The following is a 20,932-nucleotide window of genomic DNA, read 5'->3' as shown; positions in this document are numbered from 1 at the left end:
TTTAGCTCAGCGGCAAAAGCGCCTGCCTGGCAAGCGCAAGGTCGTGAGTTCGGTTCCCGGTACCGGAGAAAAACAAAAAAAAAAAAATAAATAAATAAAATAAAATAAAATAAAATTATGCTAAATTCAGCTAATTTTTTTCTGACTATGTGTCAGCAGTAGCAGTTATAATGATCCCAGACCAGATGTTGGCCAACTATAGCTTCTGTTTTTGTGAATAAAGTTTTATTGACACAGAGTCACATCTATTTGTTTATATATTACCTATGCCTTCTTTTGTGCAATGATGGCAGAGTTGAGTAGTTGTGATAGAGACTATGGAGCCTGCAAAGTCTAAAATATTTACCCTATAACTCATTACAGAGCCCTAACTTCCTCACTACAGAGGAAGCTTACCGACCCCTGTTCTAACAAATAAGGAAGTAATGTTTTCTGAATTTTGTTAAATAAAGTAGAAGCAACTAGAGAGTAGTTAAAGTAAGCAGCTATCACTAACTATAATCATCATATATCATCCATTAGTGTGTTTCATACATTGTCCAAAGGTAACATAGGTTATTTTGCTTTAGCCTTGAAATGACTCATGATGTAGATGTTATTAGATCCTTTTTTTTTTAGACAACAAAGAGATCCAGGAAAGCTCAGTAATTTGCCCAGTCTTTGAGGTGAGATTCCAGCCGTGGTGTACATGAACCAAACTGGTACAATACTTTACCCAGAATTTTGGACTTGGGTGAATACAGTGATTTAGAATTTTAGTCACACATGCCAAGTGATGCTGAGCTTGTTCTTTACTTCTGTGGGCCCCCATGTTTTCAACTTTAACATAAGGGACTGGCATAGATGAACATTCAAGTTCCTTCTCCCTGAACATCCTAAATTTTGTGAGACCGTAGCCAGCAGACAGCTTCCCAGTGGTCTGAGGCAGAGCGTGAAGAAGCATAGCTGCTTGTGTGGCGAGTGGGCTGAGGCAGAAATAAGGGCTGTGTCAGGGTAGGTTCAGTTGGACCAGGACAACTGGCAACAGGAAAGCAGTATCCAAGAATGGTTACTTAATAGACCCAGAATGACTGTCTTCATGCAAGTCACAAGAAATTAGTATGTTAGCAGTCAAGACACTTCCCTTTCCCAGGAAGGATGTGTTTGCTGCGAATGTGGTATAACTGGAGTAATTCCTCAAAAAGTCCCTGCTAAATGCTGGAAGGAGGTGACAGTTAGCTTATATTCAGTGGAATGCTGATTTGGAAATTTCTCTTTGAGCATCCTTAGTGAAACCAGGCTCTTCCTCTTCCATGGTTGACTCACGGTTTTGTGGAACCTATTCCACACCCCTCACAATCTCCTCAGTCTATAGCACATGCAGCAGTTTAGACCTAGCTCCTCTGGCTCCTCAGAGTTCCCAGACTGGGGAGGAGAAGGAGTGTGGAAGCAGGGCTCACTTCAGGTCAGCATTTGTTGGCAAGGCATTAAGAAAGTGCCTTCAGGGAGATCAGAAGAGGAAGTGGAAAGGCAGGCCCGACAGGGGAAGGAGGCTCAGACAAGGGAAGGCTCAGACAAAGTACCAGACCGGAGGTTTGAAGTAACAGAAATGTGTTGAGCCATAGTTCTGGTGGTTACAAGTCTAAAATCACGTTGATCATTGGGCTGTGTCTGTTGTCTTCCTTTCCTCTTCCTGCTTCTGGCATCTGCGGGTATTCCCTGGCTTCTGGCAGCTCCAGTAACTCCAATTTCTGCCTCAATCTCCATGTTGCCAGATACCTGTGTCTGTTTCTGTGTTCAAATTCTCTTTTTCTTATGAGACACAGATCATGTTGCGTTAAGGGCCCAAAATCTTACTTTAATCTTCAATGGCCCTATTTCCAAATAAGGTCACATTCTGCAGGACTGACTTTTTTTTGCGGGGGGGCGGGTTAAAATTCATCCTACAACAAATATAGTCTGGGGTAAAAATCTTGGGGATCTTCACCACCTGGAGTAAAACTCTTGCTGGATCCTACAGGCAGATTATGGAGTATAAGTTACATTTCAGAGTTATCCCAACCAAGGGAAGTAAGGAACCCAAGAGGGTCTAGAAGTCCAGGTAAGGTTCCCAAGGTTCCAGCAGAGACATTTGGCCTGAACTAGCTGAGAATCTTTCAGGCTGCAAGACTGGGAAAGCAGGAAAGAGAAGGAGATGCACTGGGGATGAAGTGGGATTGATATCCAGGCTGATTGGCCCCTGCCCTGCCCAGCGCAGCTTCATGTGTTCTCCATGCCTCAGTTGCCCTGTCTCAGAGCTGCCTTTACAGCTTGAAAAACCACCTGGCCTTGCTTCTAGCACTAGCATCTGGAGTGTCTTACACAAGCCCAGTTTGGGAAACAGACCCGTGCACTGTGCCATACAGGGACGAGACTCCTACATACTGTATACACACCTTCTGTGAGATTCATTCTTCCTCGGGTTTATGTTTCTTTTGATTTGCAGAAACATCTATAGATATGGAAGTTATATCTTTTTAATCAATATCTCTTGAGTAAAATCAGTTTCTGGAAACAGGTCAATTTTGGGGAGGCAAAAGCAGATTAAGGAGGCATCTAGAACTAGGGGTGAAACTACAGCCTTAGCATGTGCAAGGCCTTAGGTTGATCCCTAGCACTGGAAAAAAATTTTTAAAGGCACTTAATTATCAAAACTATGGAATAAGATTGAGCAAGGAAAAGGGATACAGTAAGAGGAGTGGACACAGTGCGGTCAGGGGAGATACTGAACTCTGACTTTCTTTCACAACTCAGGCACTGAATGAGTGACAGTGTGGTTGGTTCTCTTACGGTGAGTCGGGTAGCTGTGAAGCAGTCCTATTCTCTCCTTTCAGCATTTCCATGCATTAAGGCTGTGAAGGCCCGTCTGGATGAGGACCAGCTGGTGGTGGAGTGGCCATGTTCCTGTCTGGAGGTGGACACATGGATGGTTGAATGGTTCCCAGACTTAGACTCAGAGCTCTCTGCCTTTTCCTGGGAACCTGTGTCTCAAGCCAAGAAGTGGACAATCCCGCAAGGTAACTAGCATGTTCTCTTTGTGAAAGATTTGGTTTCACTTTAATTAGTTTTTAAAACTCTTAACTTTGGTTTCAAAGAGTAAATGTGGTAAATAGCACTTGAAAAGGTTGTGTAAGCTCAGTTAAGTGTCATGCTTCTTGGAATTTCCCAGGAAAAGCTGGCACAGAAAGCTGTGGGTCTCCGGCCAGATAGAAAACACGATCTTACCGCTCACCATGAGCAAGCCTTTCTGGAACATCTTGGTTATCCTAGTAGTAACACCAGAGAACAGATCCGAGCTGTCCTACTGAGGGTACTCCCTTCCACTGTGGTTGCCTCTTTAAGAGCTGAGCCCCTTTCCCGGGTGACTGATACAGGCATCTATATTAAGAAATATATTTCTGCAGGGATGCAGGCAGGTAGCAGAGCTGTATTTTGCGGTATCTGAGTTCTCCAGGGTGATCTGCTATTGCTAGAAGGATTAAGTTTTGTTCAGCAGTGCCGCAAAGTCATATGATAAATTCAGTGATGGAGGAGAGATTGGATCTCCTACTGGTCTCTTCATGGATGGCTCTGTAATTCCACTGAACTGGCAAGGCTTTATTTCTAAGAATTAATTAGAAAAATCTTAGAATAAGAATAAATATTTGAGACCATCCAACCCAACATTCTTATTGAGAAAACTAGACAAATGGAATATCTTTGATGAGACTTCAACTATAACTTGAGGCCCAGCATTTCTTCCACTCTGACGTGCTCTGCGTTTATGCTTATTTTTTCATTCTTTTTTTTTTTTTCAGATAAATTAACACCCCTCTCGTGCTATAACATCTCTGTGTATCCAGTGTTACAAGGCCAAGTAGGAGAGCCATGTTCCATCCAGGCTTATGCCAAAGAAGGCAGTATGTATTAACAAGGCCCCATGTGGGGGAAGAAACACGGGGCTCTTTCCAACATCTAGATAAAGCTGAGAGTCTGTAGCTCAGTCATAGTTGATTTAGGGCCCATTTTTTGTGCACCTTCATCTTGTAATGAAGCAAGCATCCTATAGCAAGTTATGTATGTTTGACACAGTTAGGGTCGGTTTATGGAGTCATTGAATTACAAAGCTAGGGCAGACATTAACTACCAAGTCCAGTCCTCATTTCATAGATGGAAAGTGAGGCTGGGCAAGATGAAATAACTTGCCCAAAGCCCCAAAGAAACTTTGTGTAAATAAAGCTGCAATTGGAAATAGCATTTTATTAGGACCAACTTGGGGAGTCTACAGAGTTCATCATAAATTGAATATGTTACAAATTATTTTAAAATTATGTAACAATAAGCAAGAGTTTTTCTGACAAATTTCACAGATTTTAGTTTTATCTGTTTGGAAGTTAACATCTTCCATATTTAACACTGAAAGATATCTCCTACTATGAAAAGGGAGTCCATGGAAGCATAGCCTCCAATTACCGGATAATAGCTATACTTTAATTTATGTATGAAAGATCTGAGTGCCAGACTAGAGTGAGAGATCTGTAAGAAAGTATTTATTTCTTAAGATGCATGGCTGCAGAAAAAACATCTCTTCTAACAAGCTAACTCATAATTTTCCTAGTCAACACCATGTCTTACCTCCAGATTGTACTTTTGGTCTGAGAACTACCAGAGCCTCTGTTAAGAAAAATCTGCCAGGCTGTGATGCAGTGTTAATCCTTTGTCTTCTTGTCTTCTCAGTCCCATCAAAAGGTCCTCTAACCAAGGTAGAAAACATTGGTGTAAAGACAGTCACCGTCACGTGGGAAGAGATTCCTAAGGAAAAGAGAAACGGTTTTATTAGTAACTACACCATATTTTACCAAGCTGAAGGTGGACAAGAATTCTGTAAGTGTGCTCATAACTAAGATAAAAGAAAATCCATCCCCCAGATAGATGATATGAATGGATTTGTCATTGGTGTGGTTCCCATAGAAGTGACCCGCAAAGCTGGATAAATTACTAACTTCTTTCAGCCTCTCTGAATATAGGTTCAAGAGCGCTATCTTTTGGATTTGCAGGTATTACATGAGAGTGAAGTGATAGTACCTAAGAATCCTGTAGCAATTGGCATAATTTGTCCTGGTCAGAACCTGAATGAGTCAACCCCTAAAGAAATATTGACCATTATTCTTGAGAGAAGAATGCCTGGCTTAAAGAGTGGGGTTGGGATGTAGGAAGACCCTTTTTGATGACATTTACCTTAGTGCAGGGCTCTTTACCATGATTATTTCTTACTTCTCCTTCTCCTGCTCCTTCTCCTCCTTCCCTTCCCACTTCCCTCCCCCTCCCATTCCCTCCCCTCCCTCTTCCCCTTCCGCTCCCCCACCTTCTCCTTCTTTTTTGAGACAAGGTCTCACTATGCAGTTCAGACTGGCCTCAAACTCACTAAGTAGCCCAGGCTGACCTTGAGCTCAAGGCGATCCTCCTGTGTCAGCCTCCTGAGTGCTGCAGTTATAGGCGTGGGCCACCATGCCTGGTTTTTTTTACCATGATTTCTCCTGTTCATTTCCAGGACATTCTTTATTCTGGAGTTTACTCTAAATTCTGAGCAATACTTGGTTTCCTGTTTAGACTAAATTTTGCCTTTCTTGTAGTAAAAGACAACACAAAATTTACTGTTCAAGATATTTGAGAATGTATAATTTAATGGCATTAAAAACATTCACAATGGGGTGTAACCTTTTCTGCTTCCTAGAATTTTTCTGTGCCCACTCTAAATAGGAGCTCTGTAACCTTTAGTCAGTTACTGTGCATCCCTCTCCTGCCACAGCCTGTCCTAGCTACCAAACTGCTTTGTGTCTCTGTGGATTGCCTACTCAGGCTATTTTATGTAAATATAATGAGGATGGGGGCATAGCTCAGTGGTAGTGTTTGCCTACCATTCTGAGGTCCTGAATTTATTCCCTACAACTGCTAAATAAATATAAATAGATACATAAATAAATAAAACCATATAATATGTGGCTTTTGAAGTTCATCTATGTTATAATAAGAATTAGTACTTCTTTCCTTTTTATGGCTGAATATTCCATCGTATGTTTTTCCATTTATTCATCATTTGACAAACCACCTTTGAATTGTTTTTCAACCATATGGTTGCTATGAATATTGCTTCTATGAACACTGAGGTACAAATATCTGTTTGAGTCCCTGATTTCAGTTTTTGGTGGGTATGTACTTAGAAGCGGAAATGCTGGATCACTTAGTAATTCTACTGGAACTTATTGAGAAACCACCAAACTGTCTTCCACAGTGATTACCCCATTTTCCATTCCCACCTCCCTGTAAGAGGGGTCCTTTTGTCTGCATCTTTTCCAGCACTTATTTTCTACCAAAAGAAAGTATAATTGTGTCCTAGTGGACACAAAGTGGTATCTCATTGATTTACACTTCCCTAACCCCTAATCATGCTGAACATCTGTTCATGTGATTTTTGGATATTTGTGTATGCCTTCTTTGGAGGAATATCTTTTAAACTTCCTTGCCCATTGTAAAATTGGGTTATCTTTTTTGTTCAATCATGAGTTCTTTATACATGATGGATATAAATTTCTCATCAAATGTATGATTTGCAAATATTTTTTCCAATTTTGTGACTTACCTTTGCTTTTGGTACCAATTTATGAAATTTAAGGTCATGAAGATTTTCCTTATATTGACTTCTAAGGGTGTTTATATTGCTAACTTTTGTATTTAGGCCTTCGGTTCATCTCGATGGGCTAATTTTAAACAGGTCCTGGATGGGGGTTGAAGATAGAGGTGGCCAATCGGAAGTACAGATTTCAGTGCTTTCATATCAAAACTACTAATGTGCAGTTTTCAGTCTGGCTTAGGTGGGGTGTTTGACTTCTGTGTTTTTCCTTTAGCCAAGATTGTCAACTCTAACATCCTACAGTATGACCTGGAGTCTCTCACACGGAAGACCTCTTACACTGTTCGGGTCATGGCCAGCACCGTTGCTGGAGGGATCAGAGGACCCAGGATAAACTTCAAGACATTGTCTATGAGTGAGTATTGCCCGCTGTGTAGCTCTTCTTGGCTCTTACATTAGGCTGGTCAGAAACTATATTATCCAAAGATAGGGGAGGGCCAAAGCAGAGGGCAACACCTAAGGGAGACAGGTCTTGCTTTGTAGCTCATTCACCTTCCTGGAAGGCCCCAGTAGGGAGTAGGGAGAGCGGAGCAGGCTAACAGAATTGAATTTAGAAAGACCGATCATTTTGCTTCTTCCACATGGCCAACCCCAAATCACCTTTAGGATGAGGGATTGATTTAATTAATAAACTTCAATCTCAGCACCAAACCAGCTCCTCTGACGAGGCTATCCCCAAGTTCACAATCCCCAGTTTCTGAATGTCAAAAGTTACTGCACAATAAAGGTTTCAGGGGAAAACCTTGGTTGATGAAGAACTACTGGCCCACAGAAGGGACTTAAGTCTTGTCATTATTTTGTGGAAATTCTTGAGCAAAAAGTTATATAATATATTCAATTTATCAGCTTTTACTCTGAACGAGAAGAATATACTAGATAAAGCAAATAATGTACGGGCTGGGGATTTAGCTCAGTGGCACAGCGCCTGCTTGGAAGTGCAAGGTTGTGAGTTTGATTTCCGGTACCAGAAAAAAACAAACAAACAAACAAAAAAACAAATAATGTAAAACATAATAGCTTTGCATGATGGCTGGTCAAGGCAGATGTTTAAGAGAGACAGAATGAGGAGGGAGATGAAAGAGGACGAAGGAAGGAGAATGGGAAAACCAGGGAAATTTAATTTTGCCAAGTCCCTGAGTGGCATAGATTTGAGTTTTAAGGACATATTAAAACTGTTTTAAGGAACAAGCAAACTTTTCAATTACAAGTGAAGGAACATTACCAAGTTTTGCAGTTACTAGCACTAGCTGAAAATTGCTTAAAGTCTTGAAAGTGTTACATTCTTTACATTCTTAAGGAATGAAATAGCTTGTGGCTCTAGAAAAATGAGTAAAGCATGTAGCTTTGTTGGAGACCAGTACAAAGTGGCTCTGAGCAGTATTTAATATTAATCAATTGGCTTTCCGTGTTTACTTGTGAGTTGTCTGAAGCTTAGGTACCTTGTCTGAAGATGGGCAGTGGACTCATAGTAAGTAAACCTCTGTGAGTCTCTGGTCACCCTGAGGCCTGTATTGGCCTGTGAAGCTGTGACTCCTCAAAGGACAATATAAGGCCACAGCTGAGGACTTTGAGCTCCAACCCCAATTAACTACAAGGAGACTGCAGCTGTAGGCTCCACACTCCTACAATAAATACCAACCTTAAGATAAAGTAGTTCTCCTGATTGACATAATTTACTACTTGGGAAAATTCTCCCAAGGTCCTGCGAGATTCCTGTGTTTTGTTGAGTATCCTCCTCCTTTGTTTGAAGACAAAATAAATACCGGCTGCCCAGAAAAGTTTTGGTCCAAACTCAGAGAATATCGAAGCTGTAAGAGAGTGGAGCCCTGAAATCATTTCAGTTGTCTCATTTATTTAAGCCTTCACTGTCCACTCACTTGGAAGGCTGCGGGCTTCATCAGCCCGCAATAACTAAGGGTCATTTAACCTGTTATGTCTTTACAGAGAAAAGTATGTCTTCAAAGATAATACTGTCTTCTTGAAGGTTTTTGATATTGCTGTTTAAAATCCTTTGGAAAATCATGTATTTTTACAACAGTAGAAACAAATTGTTTCAGCTCATGGGATTGTCTGTGAGGACCAAAATGAAGGCAAATCTCATGTTGGAGTCTAGAAATCCTTGGATTACAGAGCTGTAGAAATCTATAGATTGTAGAACACCTCACTTCCAGTTTTAATTCTCTGGAAGCTATTCTTTTCTTAGCAGTCACGGCTTGAAGGCCCAGGTTCCCTGCTTAAAACCCACTAGCAGTTGCCATTGTATTTTAAATCCTACCCATGGCTTTCTGTGTTCCTCATGTGTACCTTACTACATGCACTTCCTATCACTATCTGCCTTTGTGTTCTCTGACTTATTCCTGCTTCAAAGCTTTGTGTTTGCTTGGAGTTCTTTTCCTCTGTAATTCTGCCATGGGAGCCTCTTTCTTGTTACTAAGTCCAAATTTCTACTTTTTCTCCTCCTTCTTCCCCTTCTTCCTGTTCCTCTTCCCCTCCTCCTTCTCTCTTCCTTTCCTCTTCCTCCTCTTCCTTTTCCTTCTTCCTCTCCCTATCTTCTCCCTCTCCTTCTAGCCCTCCTCCTTCTGCTCTTCCTCTCCTTTTTGGAGATTGCAGTGGGGATTGAAACAGAGCTTCCAGAATAGTCCAGTTGTGGTAATCCTCCTGTCTCAGCTGAGGGCTGGAATTACAAAACAGGAGTGCAAGATCAGCTGAAATTTCACATCTTCCTTTGCAAGCCTATCTAAAGTTGATAACCTGCTTACTACCTTACCCTGGTTACTCTTTTATTGGTCTGTGTTATCCAGAATAATCTGATGTTGCTTATTGTCTGAATCTACCAGAACATCAGCTCACTGTGAATAAGGACCCTATATTTCTTGCCTATTGCTGTTTATTTTATTATTAAGAATAGTGTTTGGCAACTAATAAGTGCTCAGTAAGTATTCACTGAGTGTGTAAAGCTGGAAAATAGCCTTATAGGACACAATGTCTGTCAGTATAAAATGTCTCTCTTATTAGGCAGGAGGAAAATGACTAGTTTGGGAGCCACAAACCCAAAAGTTTATTTTAATGGAAAGAAATTGAATTTAATTGAAAAAAACTAGTAAAAAATGTTACTGAATCTATTAGAAAAACAGTTAATGTTTGATTTTGTCAAGAAAGTGAGGAACTGAACTTACGTTGATTTTTTTCCTCTTTTCCTCAAAGGTCTCTTTGAGATTCTCTCTATGTCTTGTCTGGTTGGAGGAGGTTTTTTTATGCTCATCATCTTCACTGTGGTCTCTGATTTCAAAAAACAAAAGTGAGTTTATAGTCAATTATAGTAGATGCCTTAAAAATCATGGGCAAAGAGGGATAGAGGGCATCATGGATGTTTGGCATAAGAGGATATTCTACCATGAAGAGGGTTTTATTCTTTTATTAAGTTGGTGCATATTTATTGATATTATTAAAGACCATATTCTTATGCAAATCAATAGATGTAATACACCACATTAACAAAACCAAGGACAAGGACCACATGATCATCATAATATATGCAGAAAAGGTATTTGACAAACTCCAACACCTATTCATGATAAAAAAAAACCTACAGAAAATTGGAATAGATGGTCTTTATCTCAATCTGATAAGTTATCTATGACAGACTGACAGCCAATATCTTACTAAATGGACAAAAAAATGAAAGCTTTCACTCTAAAATCAGAAACAAGACAAGGATATCCACTATCATCACTCCTCTTCAATGTAGTTCTGGAAACATTAGCCAAAGAAATTAGACAAGAGGAAGAAATAAAAGGAATAAGGATAAGAAAGGAAGAAATTAAATTAGCATTAGTTGTGGATGATATGATACTCTGCATAGAAGATCCCAAAAATGCCACCAAAAGACTCTTAGATTTAATAACCAAATTCAGTAGCGTAGCTGGATACAAGGTCAACACTAAAAAGTAAGTAACAATCCTGTACACAAATAGCAAAGTAACTGAGGGAAAAATTAAGGGGGAAAACACTTTTCACAGTAGGATCAAGAAAAATGGAATACTTAGGAATCAATCTAACAAAGGAAGTAAAAGACTTTTGCATTGAAAACTACAGTATTCTGAAAAAGGAGTTCAAACAGGATATCAGAAAATGGAAAGATGTGCCTTGTTCTTGGGTAGGCAGAACCAAGATGTGAAAATGGCCATACTTCCAAAACTGTTATACAAATTTAATTCAGTACTGATCAAAATACCAATAGCATACATCAGAGAACTACAGAAAACATTCCTAAAATTCATTTGGAACCAGAAGAGACCTAAAATAGCAAAAGCAATTCTGGGCACCAAAGGCAAAGCAGGGGGCATCACAATTCCTGACTTAAAATTATGCTACAAAGCTACCATGATTTAAAAACAGACAGGCAGGAAGGCAGGCCAACAAAAAACAGCATGGTACTGACTAAAAACAGACCAAAGGATCACTGGAACAAAATAGAAGGTGCAAAAACAACTCCAGACACACTCAGCACTATATCTTTGACAAAGGGACCAAAGACCTTCACTGGCAGAAAACCTTTGAATAAATTGTGCTGGGAAAACTGGTTTTCCACATACTGAAGATTAAACCTAGACTCATATCTTTAACCATGCACTAAATTAAAATCAAAATGGATTGAAGATCCAGATATTGGGCTGGCGATATAGTTCAGTGGCACAGCACCTACCTGACAAGGGTGAGGTCCTGAGTTTGAGTCTCATTACTAAATAAATAAATAAATAAATAGGAAAACAGAAACTAAATCTGCTGGAAGATAGACTAGGTAAAACTCTTGAAGATATAAGTGTAGGCAAAGACTTTATGAACAAAAACCTGATTGCACTGGAAATATCAAACAATCAATAACTGGAATCTCATCATATTAAAAAGCTTTGCACAATAAAAGAAACTACCAACAGACTGAATAGACAACCACAGAATGTGAAAATTTTTTTACCAGCTCTTCCTTAGACAGAGGACTAATATCTAGAATGTGTAAGAGCTAAAAAAAGTAAGACCCTCCAAATTTGAACATTCAATCCAAAAATGGGTATCTGAAATGAATACACATTTCTCAGATGAAGATGTACAAACAGCAAATATATGAAAAACTGTTCAACATGACTGGCCATCTGAGAAATGCAAATTAAAACAATACTGAGATTCTACCTCACTCCAGAAAGAACAGCTATCATCAAGAAATAACCAATAACAAATGCTACAGATGTGGTGGAGAAAAAAGAATTCTTATGATGATAAAAATAAGTGAAAATATCAGTAAAGTTTTACAAAATCAAATTTAAGGATGTTAAGTGTATTTAAAACTACCAAGTAACTCTAGTAATGGTATCCCCCAAAAGAAATGGTTAGATAGATTTTCAATAAACTTAAAGTTCTAATAATGTTATCACACTATAACAAAACCATATAGAATATTGTCAGCATTTTAATTAAGTCTAAAAAATGGATTGCAAGAAGTCATTTTACTGTGACATTGTCTATCAACTCACATCCTGGTAGCTCGGTATAAGTATTGCATGCCAATCCATTGCCTGACTGAAGCACCTAGTAATTTTCAAAGTAATATTTAAAAACCCAAATTTGTGATAATGATTTTGATGAGCTAAAAGAAATGCTTCCTATGCTGTCTTTTCTTGAGAAATATAAAAATATGAAAATCAAAAAAGAGGTCCTTCTTGTCCTAATCTCTAAAGCTTTTACAGACATGTTCCAATTTCAATTGTTAGAAATCAGAGCCTGGGATGTAGCTCAGCAGCTCAGCACCTGCCTGAGAAGCACAAGGCCCTGAGTTCAATTCGTGGTACCAAAAAAAAAAAAAAAACAAAGAAAGAAAGAAATCAATGATCATAAATTAAGAAGCAGGTGAAGGACCTGTCCAACCAATCTGTCTGTCCAGTCCAAGCACTGTGTCTGTCCAGTCAATTTAGCCATGTTACAGTATTCCAAAGAAGTAAAACACAAAAAGACATTGACACTTGAAAAACCGATGAACTCATTATCCCAACAAACTCTAGCATACATTGAGTTATAAAAGACTTAAAGCTGAGCACGGTGGCACTCACCTTAATCTCACCACTCTAGGAGGTTGAGGCAGAAGACTACAAGTTTGAGCCCAACCAGGCAACTTAGTGAGACCCTGTTGCCCAGCCTGAGCAACTTAGTAATTCAGTAAAACCCTCTCTCAACATAACAAGTTTTTTTAAAAAAATGGCTGGTGCAAAGGCCCTAGGTGAAATCCCCAGGACCACAATGAATGAATGAATTTCAAAAGGGCTGGAGATGTAGCTCAGTGTGAGGGCCCCAGGTTCAATCCTTACCATGGGGAATGAGGAATGGGTGTGGGGAGACAGACTTAGCTTTGAGCAAAAGCCTCTACTCCATCGACAATTCAGGTTAAGGAAAGACTAAAATACATACTTCTATTTCCCATACTCCTCCCAGAGGCAAAGTGACTTCTCATAAAATGACCTTGTTGAGAAGGTCCATCTTCTATTTCTAAAATAAGTAACATTTTTAAGCAAGTCAAACAGTAAGATAAGAAGTATCTAGGAAGTATGCAAACTTTAACCCTTTTCAACATGCCGCATACAGCAAAGGAGGAGTTTTATATAGAAATAAGAAAAACAAAGAGCATAGTAAAAAATGGGCTATAAAAATGAATAGGTAGCCTCCAAAAAAAAAAAATGGTGACTAAATCTCACTCATACCTAAAGAACTGTAAATCAAAAGAAGGAAGCAGTAATTTTTACCACACGATTAACTGGAAAACAATTTTAAGTTTGCTAATTACTAAGAATAAGGAAGGATATATGTGGAATAAATACAAATCACACACTGTAGATTATAAATTGGATCAATTTTGATCCTAATTCAAAGGCATCTATTTTTAAAAAGTAATTAATATGAATTTCTGCTCTGGATATAGTTCCAAAGGTACACAAATACACATACAGATGTTCTTATAAGCACTGTCTGTAAGACCAGCAAACTGATCAAAGAAGAATAAAGTATGATCACCCATAGAATCCTACCCACTCGGATTTCATAGAAATAAACATTCAAAATTACAGAACTTTCAAAGACAAAATGTCTGTAAAAACTGGCCATATAAATTCAAATTTCAGCTCAGTATCATATACACAAAATTCTCTTATCACACTGCAATCAAATGAGAAGTAACTAAACTTAAAATCCCCTTATATTTAGACACGTATTTTAAAAATTGTTCTATATAACCAAGAGCTCAAAAACTCCACAATGGAAATTTAAAACATCATAATTAGCCAGGTGTGGTGGCACATACCTGTTATCCCAGCATTTGGGAGGCTGAGACAAGCGGATCATGGTGAGTTGAAGGCTGGCTTCGAATATATAGTAAGTTCAAAGCCAGGTCAAATTACATAGAGACCCTCTCTCAAAATAAATAAAAATAAATAACATATCAGAATTATATGATAAATGTTACTTATCAGCATTAGAAAAACTCAGTGAGCTAAAAAAAAAATCTTAATTAGTAAGAAAGTTAGAAAAGAACAACATAAATCATGCAACCAGGTGTGGTGGCACACACTTGTAATCGCAGCACTTGGGAGGCTGACGCAGGAGAATTATTGCAAGTTCGAGACCAACCTGAGCTACAAAGTGAGTTCAAGGCCAGCCTGAACTGCATAGTGAAAACCTGTCTCAAAAAGACACAATCAGTTAATCAGTTAATCAATCCATCATGCAAAAGGAGAAAATAAGAAGCAGAAATTAATAAAATAGGAAAAGAACATTTAATAGAATGACTCACCAAACCAGAACTGGTTCTCTGAAAAGACAAGTGCAATTTGCTGGAGTGACAAATGACTAGAACAAAAGAGGGTGGGGGAAGATCAGGTAGAAAAGGCATAAATAAACAGAACTAGGAGTTTTTCAAATCTCAATAATAAAAGAAAAAATGACTAAAGAATTCCTCTGGACAACTTTATGCTACTGAATTTAAAACTCTGAATGAATTGAAAACTTCCCAGAAAAATAACATACCAAAATTATTTCAAAAAACAATTAAAAAGAAATTGTTCTACACAAATTAGATCAGAGTATAAGTATCTGTACCAGGTCTAGAGACCATTTTACATGTGAGTTCTAACAAACGCTCAAAGAACAAATTATTCCATGTCATATAAATCTGCTAGGAAATAGAAAATTATTCAGCAATTCATTCTACAAGACTAAAATAACCCAGATAAGAACAAAAGAAAATTATAAACCTGTTACTATGAGATACAAAATTTCAAAATATTAGCAAACCAATCTCAATTCAAAAAATACAATATTATGACTAAGTTGAGTTTATCTTAGTATGGAAAGGTATTTTAATATTAGAACACCTAAAAAGGTGATTCAGAACATTAACAGATTAAAAAGAAAAATGATTGCATTATCTCCACTGATAAAAATCATAACACATAGTTCAACACCATTCATGACTTAAAAATATATACAGTGGCTTTCTGTAATCCACAGGTTCCACACCAACTGCAGAGCAAAAATATTATAAAGACACTGTGTCTATACTGAATGTGTGCAGACTTTTTTCTTGTCGTTATTCCCTAAGCAACACAATAGAGTACTTACATGGCACTTAAATTGTGTTAGGTATTACAAGTAATCCTGAGATAAATTAAATTATATAGGAGAATGTGCATAGATTATATTCAAATAGTGTATGGTGGAATTTTATATAAGTAACTTGAGCATCCTCAAATTTTGTTATGGGGGTAGAGGATTCTAGAACCAATCCCCTATGGATACATAAAACTAGGAAAAGAAAGGGTTATCATGGCAGTTCATAACAGCAACATAAAAAATGACTCAAATATACATAAGATGATTATTCAATTAGGATGAAACTATGTGATCTATTCATACACCAGAGTATAGCTATAAATGAAATATTAGTATCAACAACATTACAAACAATATTAAGGTAAAAATTCAGATTGCAGAATACACACACTGCATTTTGGTAAAACCAAAAAACAAAAAGCAAAAGTCAGTAGACTGGAGATACCTACATGTGTAATAAAACCTTATTTGAAAAATGAAAGGAAAAGAGTCAGGCATGGTAGCATACACCTGTGGTCCTAGCTACTTGAGTACTCGAGGCAGGAGGATAACCTGAGCCCAGGATTTATATTTTTTGTTTCTTTGATAGTAATGGAGATTGAACCGAGGACCTTCACATTTTTTGTTGTTGCTGTTGTTCAAACTTGGAACATCCTTCCTCAGCCTCCAAAGAACTTGGGTTCCAGGGATGCTCAATCATGCCTGGCAAGCCCAGACTTTGAGACTAGACTGGCCACATAGTGAGAACCCATGACAGAGGAAGAGAGAGAGGGAGAGAGAAAGGGAGAAAAAGGGGTAAGGGGGGGAGAGAGAGGGAGGGAGAGAGAGAGAGCGAGAGAAGGGGGAGAAGCTGGAAGAAACAAGTAGGATAGGGATTGGATAGAACAGAATATGAGCAAATAAGCTACATATTAATAATGTATTTACAAAGGGTGATGTTAAAACATTCAGCATATAGTTTATATAAGCAACATTCTTAAGTTGAGGCAGTAGTACTAGCCGTGCTAATTTCTTTTTAAAGTAAGTTTTGTTAGTACATGTTTCAGTACAAGTTTATACTCTTGTGGAGTCAGTACATGTACATAACACATCTTAATTCCTTTTCCCATCCCCTTATCCTCTCCTCCATCCCTCCTCCATCCCCCTTCCATCTTTTGATTCCTCTTTTCCCCCTTTTCTCCTTACTTCCTATTATCTTCTAGTTTGCTCTTTATTTATAATTTGAGTTTCTCATATGAGACAAACCATGTGATACTTAAGCTTATGTGTCTGATTTATTTCACTTAACATTATAGTCAGTAAACGCATCCTTTTTCCCACAAATGACTCAGGTTGGTCTACCTTTCTGGCATGGTAGTACTCTATTGTGTGTAAATACAGTACCACATTTTCTTTATCCATTTATCTATTGGTGGGAATATAAGCTGCTTCTAAGATTTAGATGTTAGGAATTGTGCTGCTAAAAACATTGACAGAGGATTAATATCTAGCATATATAAAGAACTCCAAAAATCAGACACTCCCAATAAAAGACCCAATCAAAAAATGGGCAACTAAAATGAGTAGAAACTGCACAAAAGAAGTATAAATGGCCGATAAATATGTGAAGAAATGTTCAATATCACAGGCCATTGGAAAAATGCAAATTAAAACAACACTGACATTCCATCTTACTTCAGAAAAAAATGACCATAATCAAGAAATATATGATAATAAATGCTGGTGAGGCTGTACATGTGTGTGTGAGAGAGGGGTTCCTACACTGCTGATGGGAATGTACACTAGCATGACCACTACGAAAATCAGTATGAAGATTCTGCAAAAAACTAAAACCACTTGACCCAGCTATTCCCTTTCTAGGTATCTTCCTGAAAGAGTTAAAGGCATCCTATTACAGTGATGACCACATTAATTGTTCTCAGATCATGGAAAACCCAAAGCCAACTAAATGGATCTATTTATTCAAAATCTAACTCTCCAACATTCAAGGGATACTCCATTTTTAGTATCACTAAGGAGTAGCCTAGATTTTACCAAAGAGAAAGGAAAGGAGAGATGATATTACCAATGCCAAGACTCAGAATAATTAACATTTATCCAAACACATTCCTCTAATATTTTCCAAGCTCTTTCTAGATATACACGATTAAAAATAGCCATGTCACAGCTGGCTAAAATTTTAAAGCTATGTAGTATAATACAGCAGTCACTAGATGCATATGGCTATTCAAATTCAAAATTAATTAAAATAAAACACAATTACAATTTTAGTTCCTCAGTTACACTAGCTGCTTTCAAGTGCTCAAGGGAAAAATGTAATTTATGGCTAATCATACCAAACAACACAGCTAGAGAATATTTCCTTCATAACAGAAAGAACAGCATTCTTTTACAGTGGGTAGTTCCCAAACCGTGAAATGAAGAAACCAATAGAAAAGATTACAAAGTATTCACTCATGTGCATAAAGCAGACTTCAGTGCAGTTGTACTCAAAGCATAAGAAAGTAATGCAGATATAAGACATGACAAGTCAATAGTTGTTTTAGAATCAATAGGTGAGATTAAAATATCCTTTACTTGTTAACTGAAGTGTCTATATTTGCACTCGTCTTAGATACTTGTCTCAGTGCTGAGACAAAATACCCAACACCTAAAGTTGAAGGAGGAAAGATTTATTTTGGCTCAGTTTGTAGCAGTTTCAGTCCATCACCAGTTGGCTCCAAGGAAGGGTGGCATGGAAGAGGGCATCACAGAGCAGTCAGGAGGCAGCAAAAGACAAGCAGCAGCAACAAAAGCATCAGCAGCAAGTAACAGCTCTCTTTCTGTCTCTTATATTCCATGCAGGCTGGGGAGCACTCACACCCAGGCTGGGGCACTTCATCCCAGTGTCACACACTCTAGAAGCAGCCACCTCTGAAAAGCCCCACCTATGACCCCATGGGGATTTGGGGGCCATTTAGATACAAGCTATAACAGCACTCCAAACCTTTCCCTACAGTTTGGCATTTAACTACTATTGGTTCTTTTCTCTAATTTCCTGTAATATTATGTTAATTTCATTTGCACATGCTGTATACGTATGAAGATCTCCATTTCTCTCAAACTGTATGACCAAAATTCAATTCGATGAAATTTAATATTATCATAGTGTGTAGAAATAAGTGTGTAGATCTAACAATTGCATGGAATTTCTTATTCTGAAATTTCACTTAGGTCAAGCAAATTTTATTAAACTTGTACTGGCTATTTTGTCTTACACCTACATGTAAAGAAAGGTCACTTATAGAACATAAAAGCTTTATCAGCAATGTAGCTGCTTAACTCAAATGCCTGTAATACACAACCTTAATCATACTTGGCATTTTTGAAGAAAGATTTATATGGTTATATTCTTATATGGCTTTACCTACTTTGATAAATTGTCAGTCATGTCTAGAGAGAAAAACAAATTATATATATCTATATATTTTTTCTATCTCCAACAAGTACAGGATTACATTTACAATGATATAAACTTAATACATTAGAAAAGGTTTCTTTCTATAGTTATCCATCTGACCCTTATTTTTATAGCCCTGTTAACAAGCAGGTTATATATTGCCCAGTTTGTTTTTTTTAAAGATTAACCTGAGTGACAATTTCAAATAATAGAATCCCTCAGTACTAGGTTAAAATTCAGAATTTCTATCTCAAAACTATGATAATCTAGATCCCTTCCAAAAACAAGTTAAAAATATGAACTAAGAATGAATATGGAAAGTGTAAGATAAATCCCTGCAGAAGCTTACAATGCAGTTATAGTTAATAATAGTACCAAATTAAGCTAAATTAGTTGACAAATAAAACTAGTAGTTCTGCGACAGCAAGCGGAAACACAAATGACATCCAGAATTTGGAGGCAGATTTACTTACATCGACAGACTTTGATCAGGAACATTCCCAGAATATCAAGCCCTGATCATCAATATAAGATGATCTACATCTTATATTGGATAAGGAAGCAGGAAGTACACAGGGAGAATAGTTTGTCAATTGGGGATTGGTTTATACAATGTGCATTGTAGTGACCAGCTACGCATCACAGTGACCAACTGTTTCTAAGAGACAGAAGCAACCGGATCTAGAACAGGAACTATTAGATGGGCAAGTTAAACAGAGCTTTGGCAATATCCTTAGAAGCCTTTGTCTAAGCCTTTGTCTTCTAGGCACTACCCCTCTGCTGAGGGATTGCTACTATTCTCATTTCTAGTAACACAGATAAGTTTCCCTTATAAATGGCAATCATGTAAAATGGAATCACATACTATGTTCACCTTGTCAGGCTTCTGTCCATGTCATTAGAGATTGTTGTAGATTTTTCATGGACATTCAAATAAATATGGTCACCATGATTTAAAACAAAAAACGAAATAGATTCAGATGACTAAAGATTAAATATAGAAGTCAAAACTCTATAGAAGATAATATAGGTGGCTAGTTTTAGAGATAAATGTGGGAGAAAACTTAAAACTACAAAGTAATAACTTAAAAATAAAATGATCAATGAACAAATTGACAGACACTACTAGTCTGTGTGTGTGTTGCTAAATATTAAACCTAGGGCTTCATGCATGCCAGGCAAGTGCTATACCACTGAGCCACATCTCAGAATGGAATAAGATATTCACAATGTACTGAGCACCAAAGCACACCTGTAGTCCCAGCTACTCAAGTAGCTGAGGCAGTAGGTTTACTTTTTGCCCAAGAGTTCAAGATGAGCTTGGGCAACGTGGCAACACCCATTTCTCCACTTACCCCTCAACTAATAACAGAGCTTACAAAATATGCAATATAAATCAGAAAAGAACCTAAAGTCTAGACAATCAGAGGAATGCCTGACAAGCAAAGAAAAATAAAGCCAGCCTAATGAAAAGTAGGATAAAAATATGAACAAGTAACTTGAAGTAGAAATCCAAATAATTATGCTCATAAGTAATACATATTAAAACAACCTTTAAACTCACAAACTATGATTGAAAGAGCTAAAAGAAGAAACAAACTAATTAAGACAATACAACTTTAAGGGGCTGGGGATTTAGCTCAGCGGCAAAAGCGCCTGCCTGGCAAGCGCAAGGTCGTGAGTTCGATTCCCGGTACTGGAGAAAAACCAAAAAAAAAAAAAAAAAAAAAAGACAATACAACTTTAGTAAGAATTATAAATTATGGAAAGAAATCACTAAGTAGTACAAGATATAAAAAATTCATTAGAAAGCATGGCTAGCAGCTTCAGCCAATATTAGGATAGAATATCAAAACTTGAAGACAATGTAGATATAGTAAATCATAAACTCAATGATACCCTAAATATGACAAGACACCAAGCTGGATCCAACATCAGTTAGATGACTGAAAAAGATCAGAATTACAAAAATAAGAGAAAAATTAGAAGATGACTCAAAAGGTAAAAAAAATTTACTAACTGAAATCATAGAAGAAAACTTTCCAAACATAGAAAAGAACCCAATATTCCAGCATAAGAGACATATATACCCCTAAATAGCCACAAACAGAAAAGAGCCTTTCTACAAAACATTATAATTAAAATTCCACACATTC

The 20,932-nt window shown here is 37.6% G+C and overlaps 1 protein-coding gene and 1 long non-coding RNA gene across 4 annotated transcripts in view; one reads left to right on the top strand and one right to left on the bottom strand.

The window, feature by feature from the left end:
• Il31ra (interleukin 31 receptor A) overlaps positions 1–20,932 on the top strand; it is a 105,986-nt gene that overhangs the window by 77,384 nt on the left and 7,670 nt on the right. For all 3 annotated transcript variants that reach the window (XM_005392691.2, XM_005392690.2, XM_013518468.1), the window contains 5 exons: positions 2,853–3,035; positions 3,816–3,917; positions 4,735–4,881; positions 6,903–7,043; positions 9,893–9,986. In XM_005392691.2, coding sequence (XP_005392748.1) covers positions 2,853–3,035; positions 3,816–3,917; positions 4,735–4,881; positions 6,903–7,043; positions 9,893–9,986 — 667 coding nt within the window. The remainder of the gene's footprint in view (positions 1–2,852; positions 3,036–3,815; positions 3,918–4,734; positions 4,882–6,902; positions 7,044–9,892; positions 9,987–20,932) is intronic.
• Positions 4,726–19,297, bottom strand: LOC106149471. The gene is made up of 4 exons (XR_001235697.1): positions 19,250–19,297; positions 14,520–14,575; positions 9,865–9,967; positions 4,726–4,809 (listed from the first exon to the last, which is right to left on the bottom strand). It is a non-coding gene; the product is annotated as an uncharacterized LOC106149471 (long non-coding RNA).

The sequence above is a fragment of the Chinchilla lanigera genome, unplaced genomic scaffold (genome assembly GCF_000276665.1).
Source record: "Chinchilla lanigera isolate Chin_1 unplaced genomic scaffold, ChiLan1.0 scaffold00045, whole genome shotgun sequence".
NCBI lineage: Eukaryota > Metazoa > Chordata > Mammalia > Rodentia > Chinchillidae > Chinchilla > Chinchilla lanigera.
Note: the sequence above shows the minus strand (reverse complement) of the source record. Positions and strands in the feature narration are given on the sequence as shown.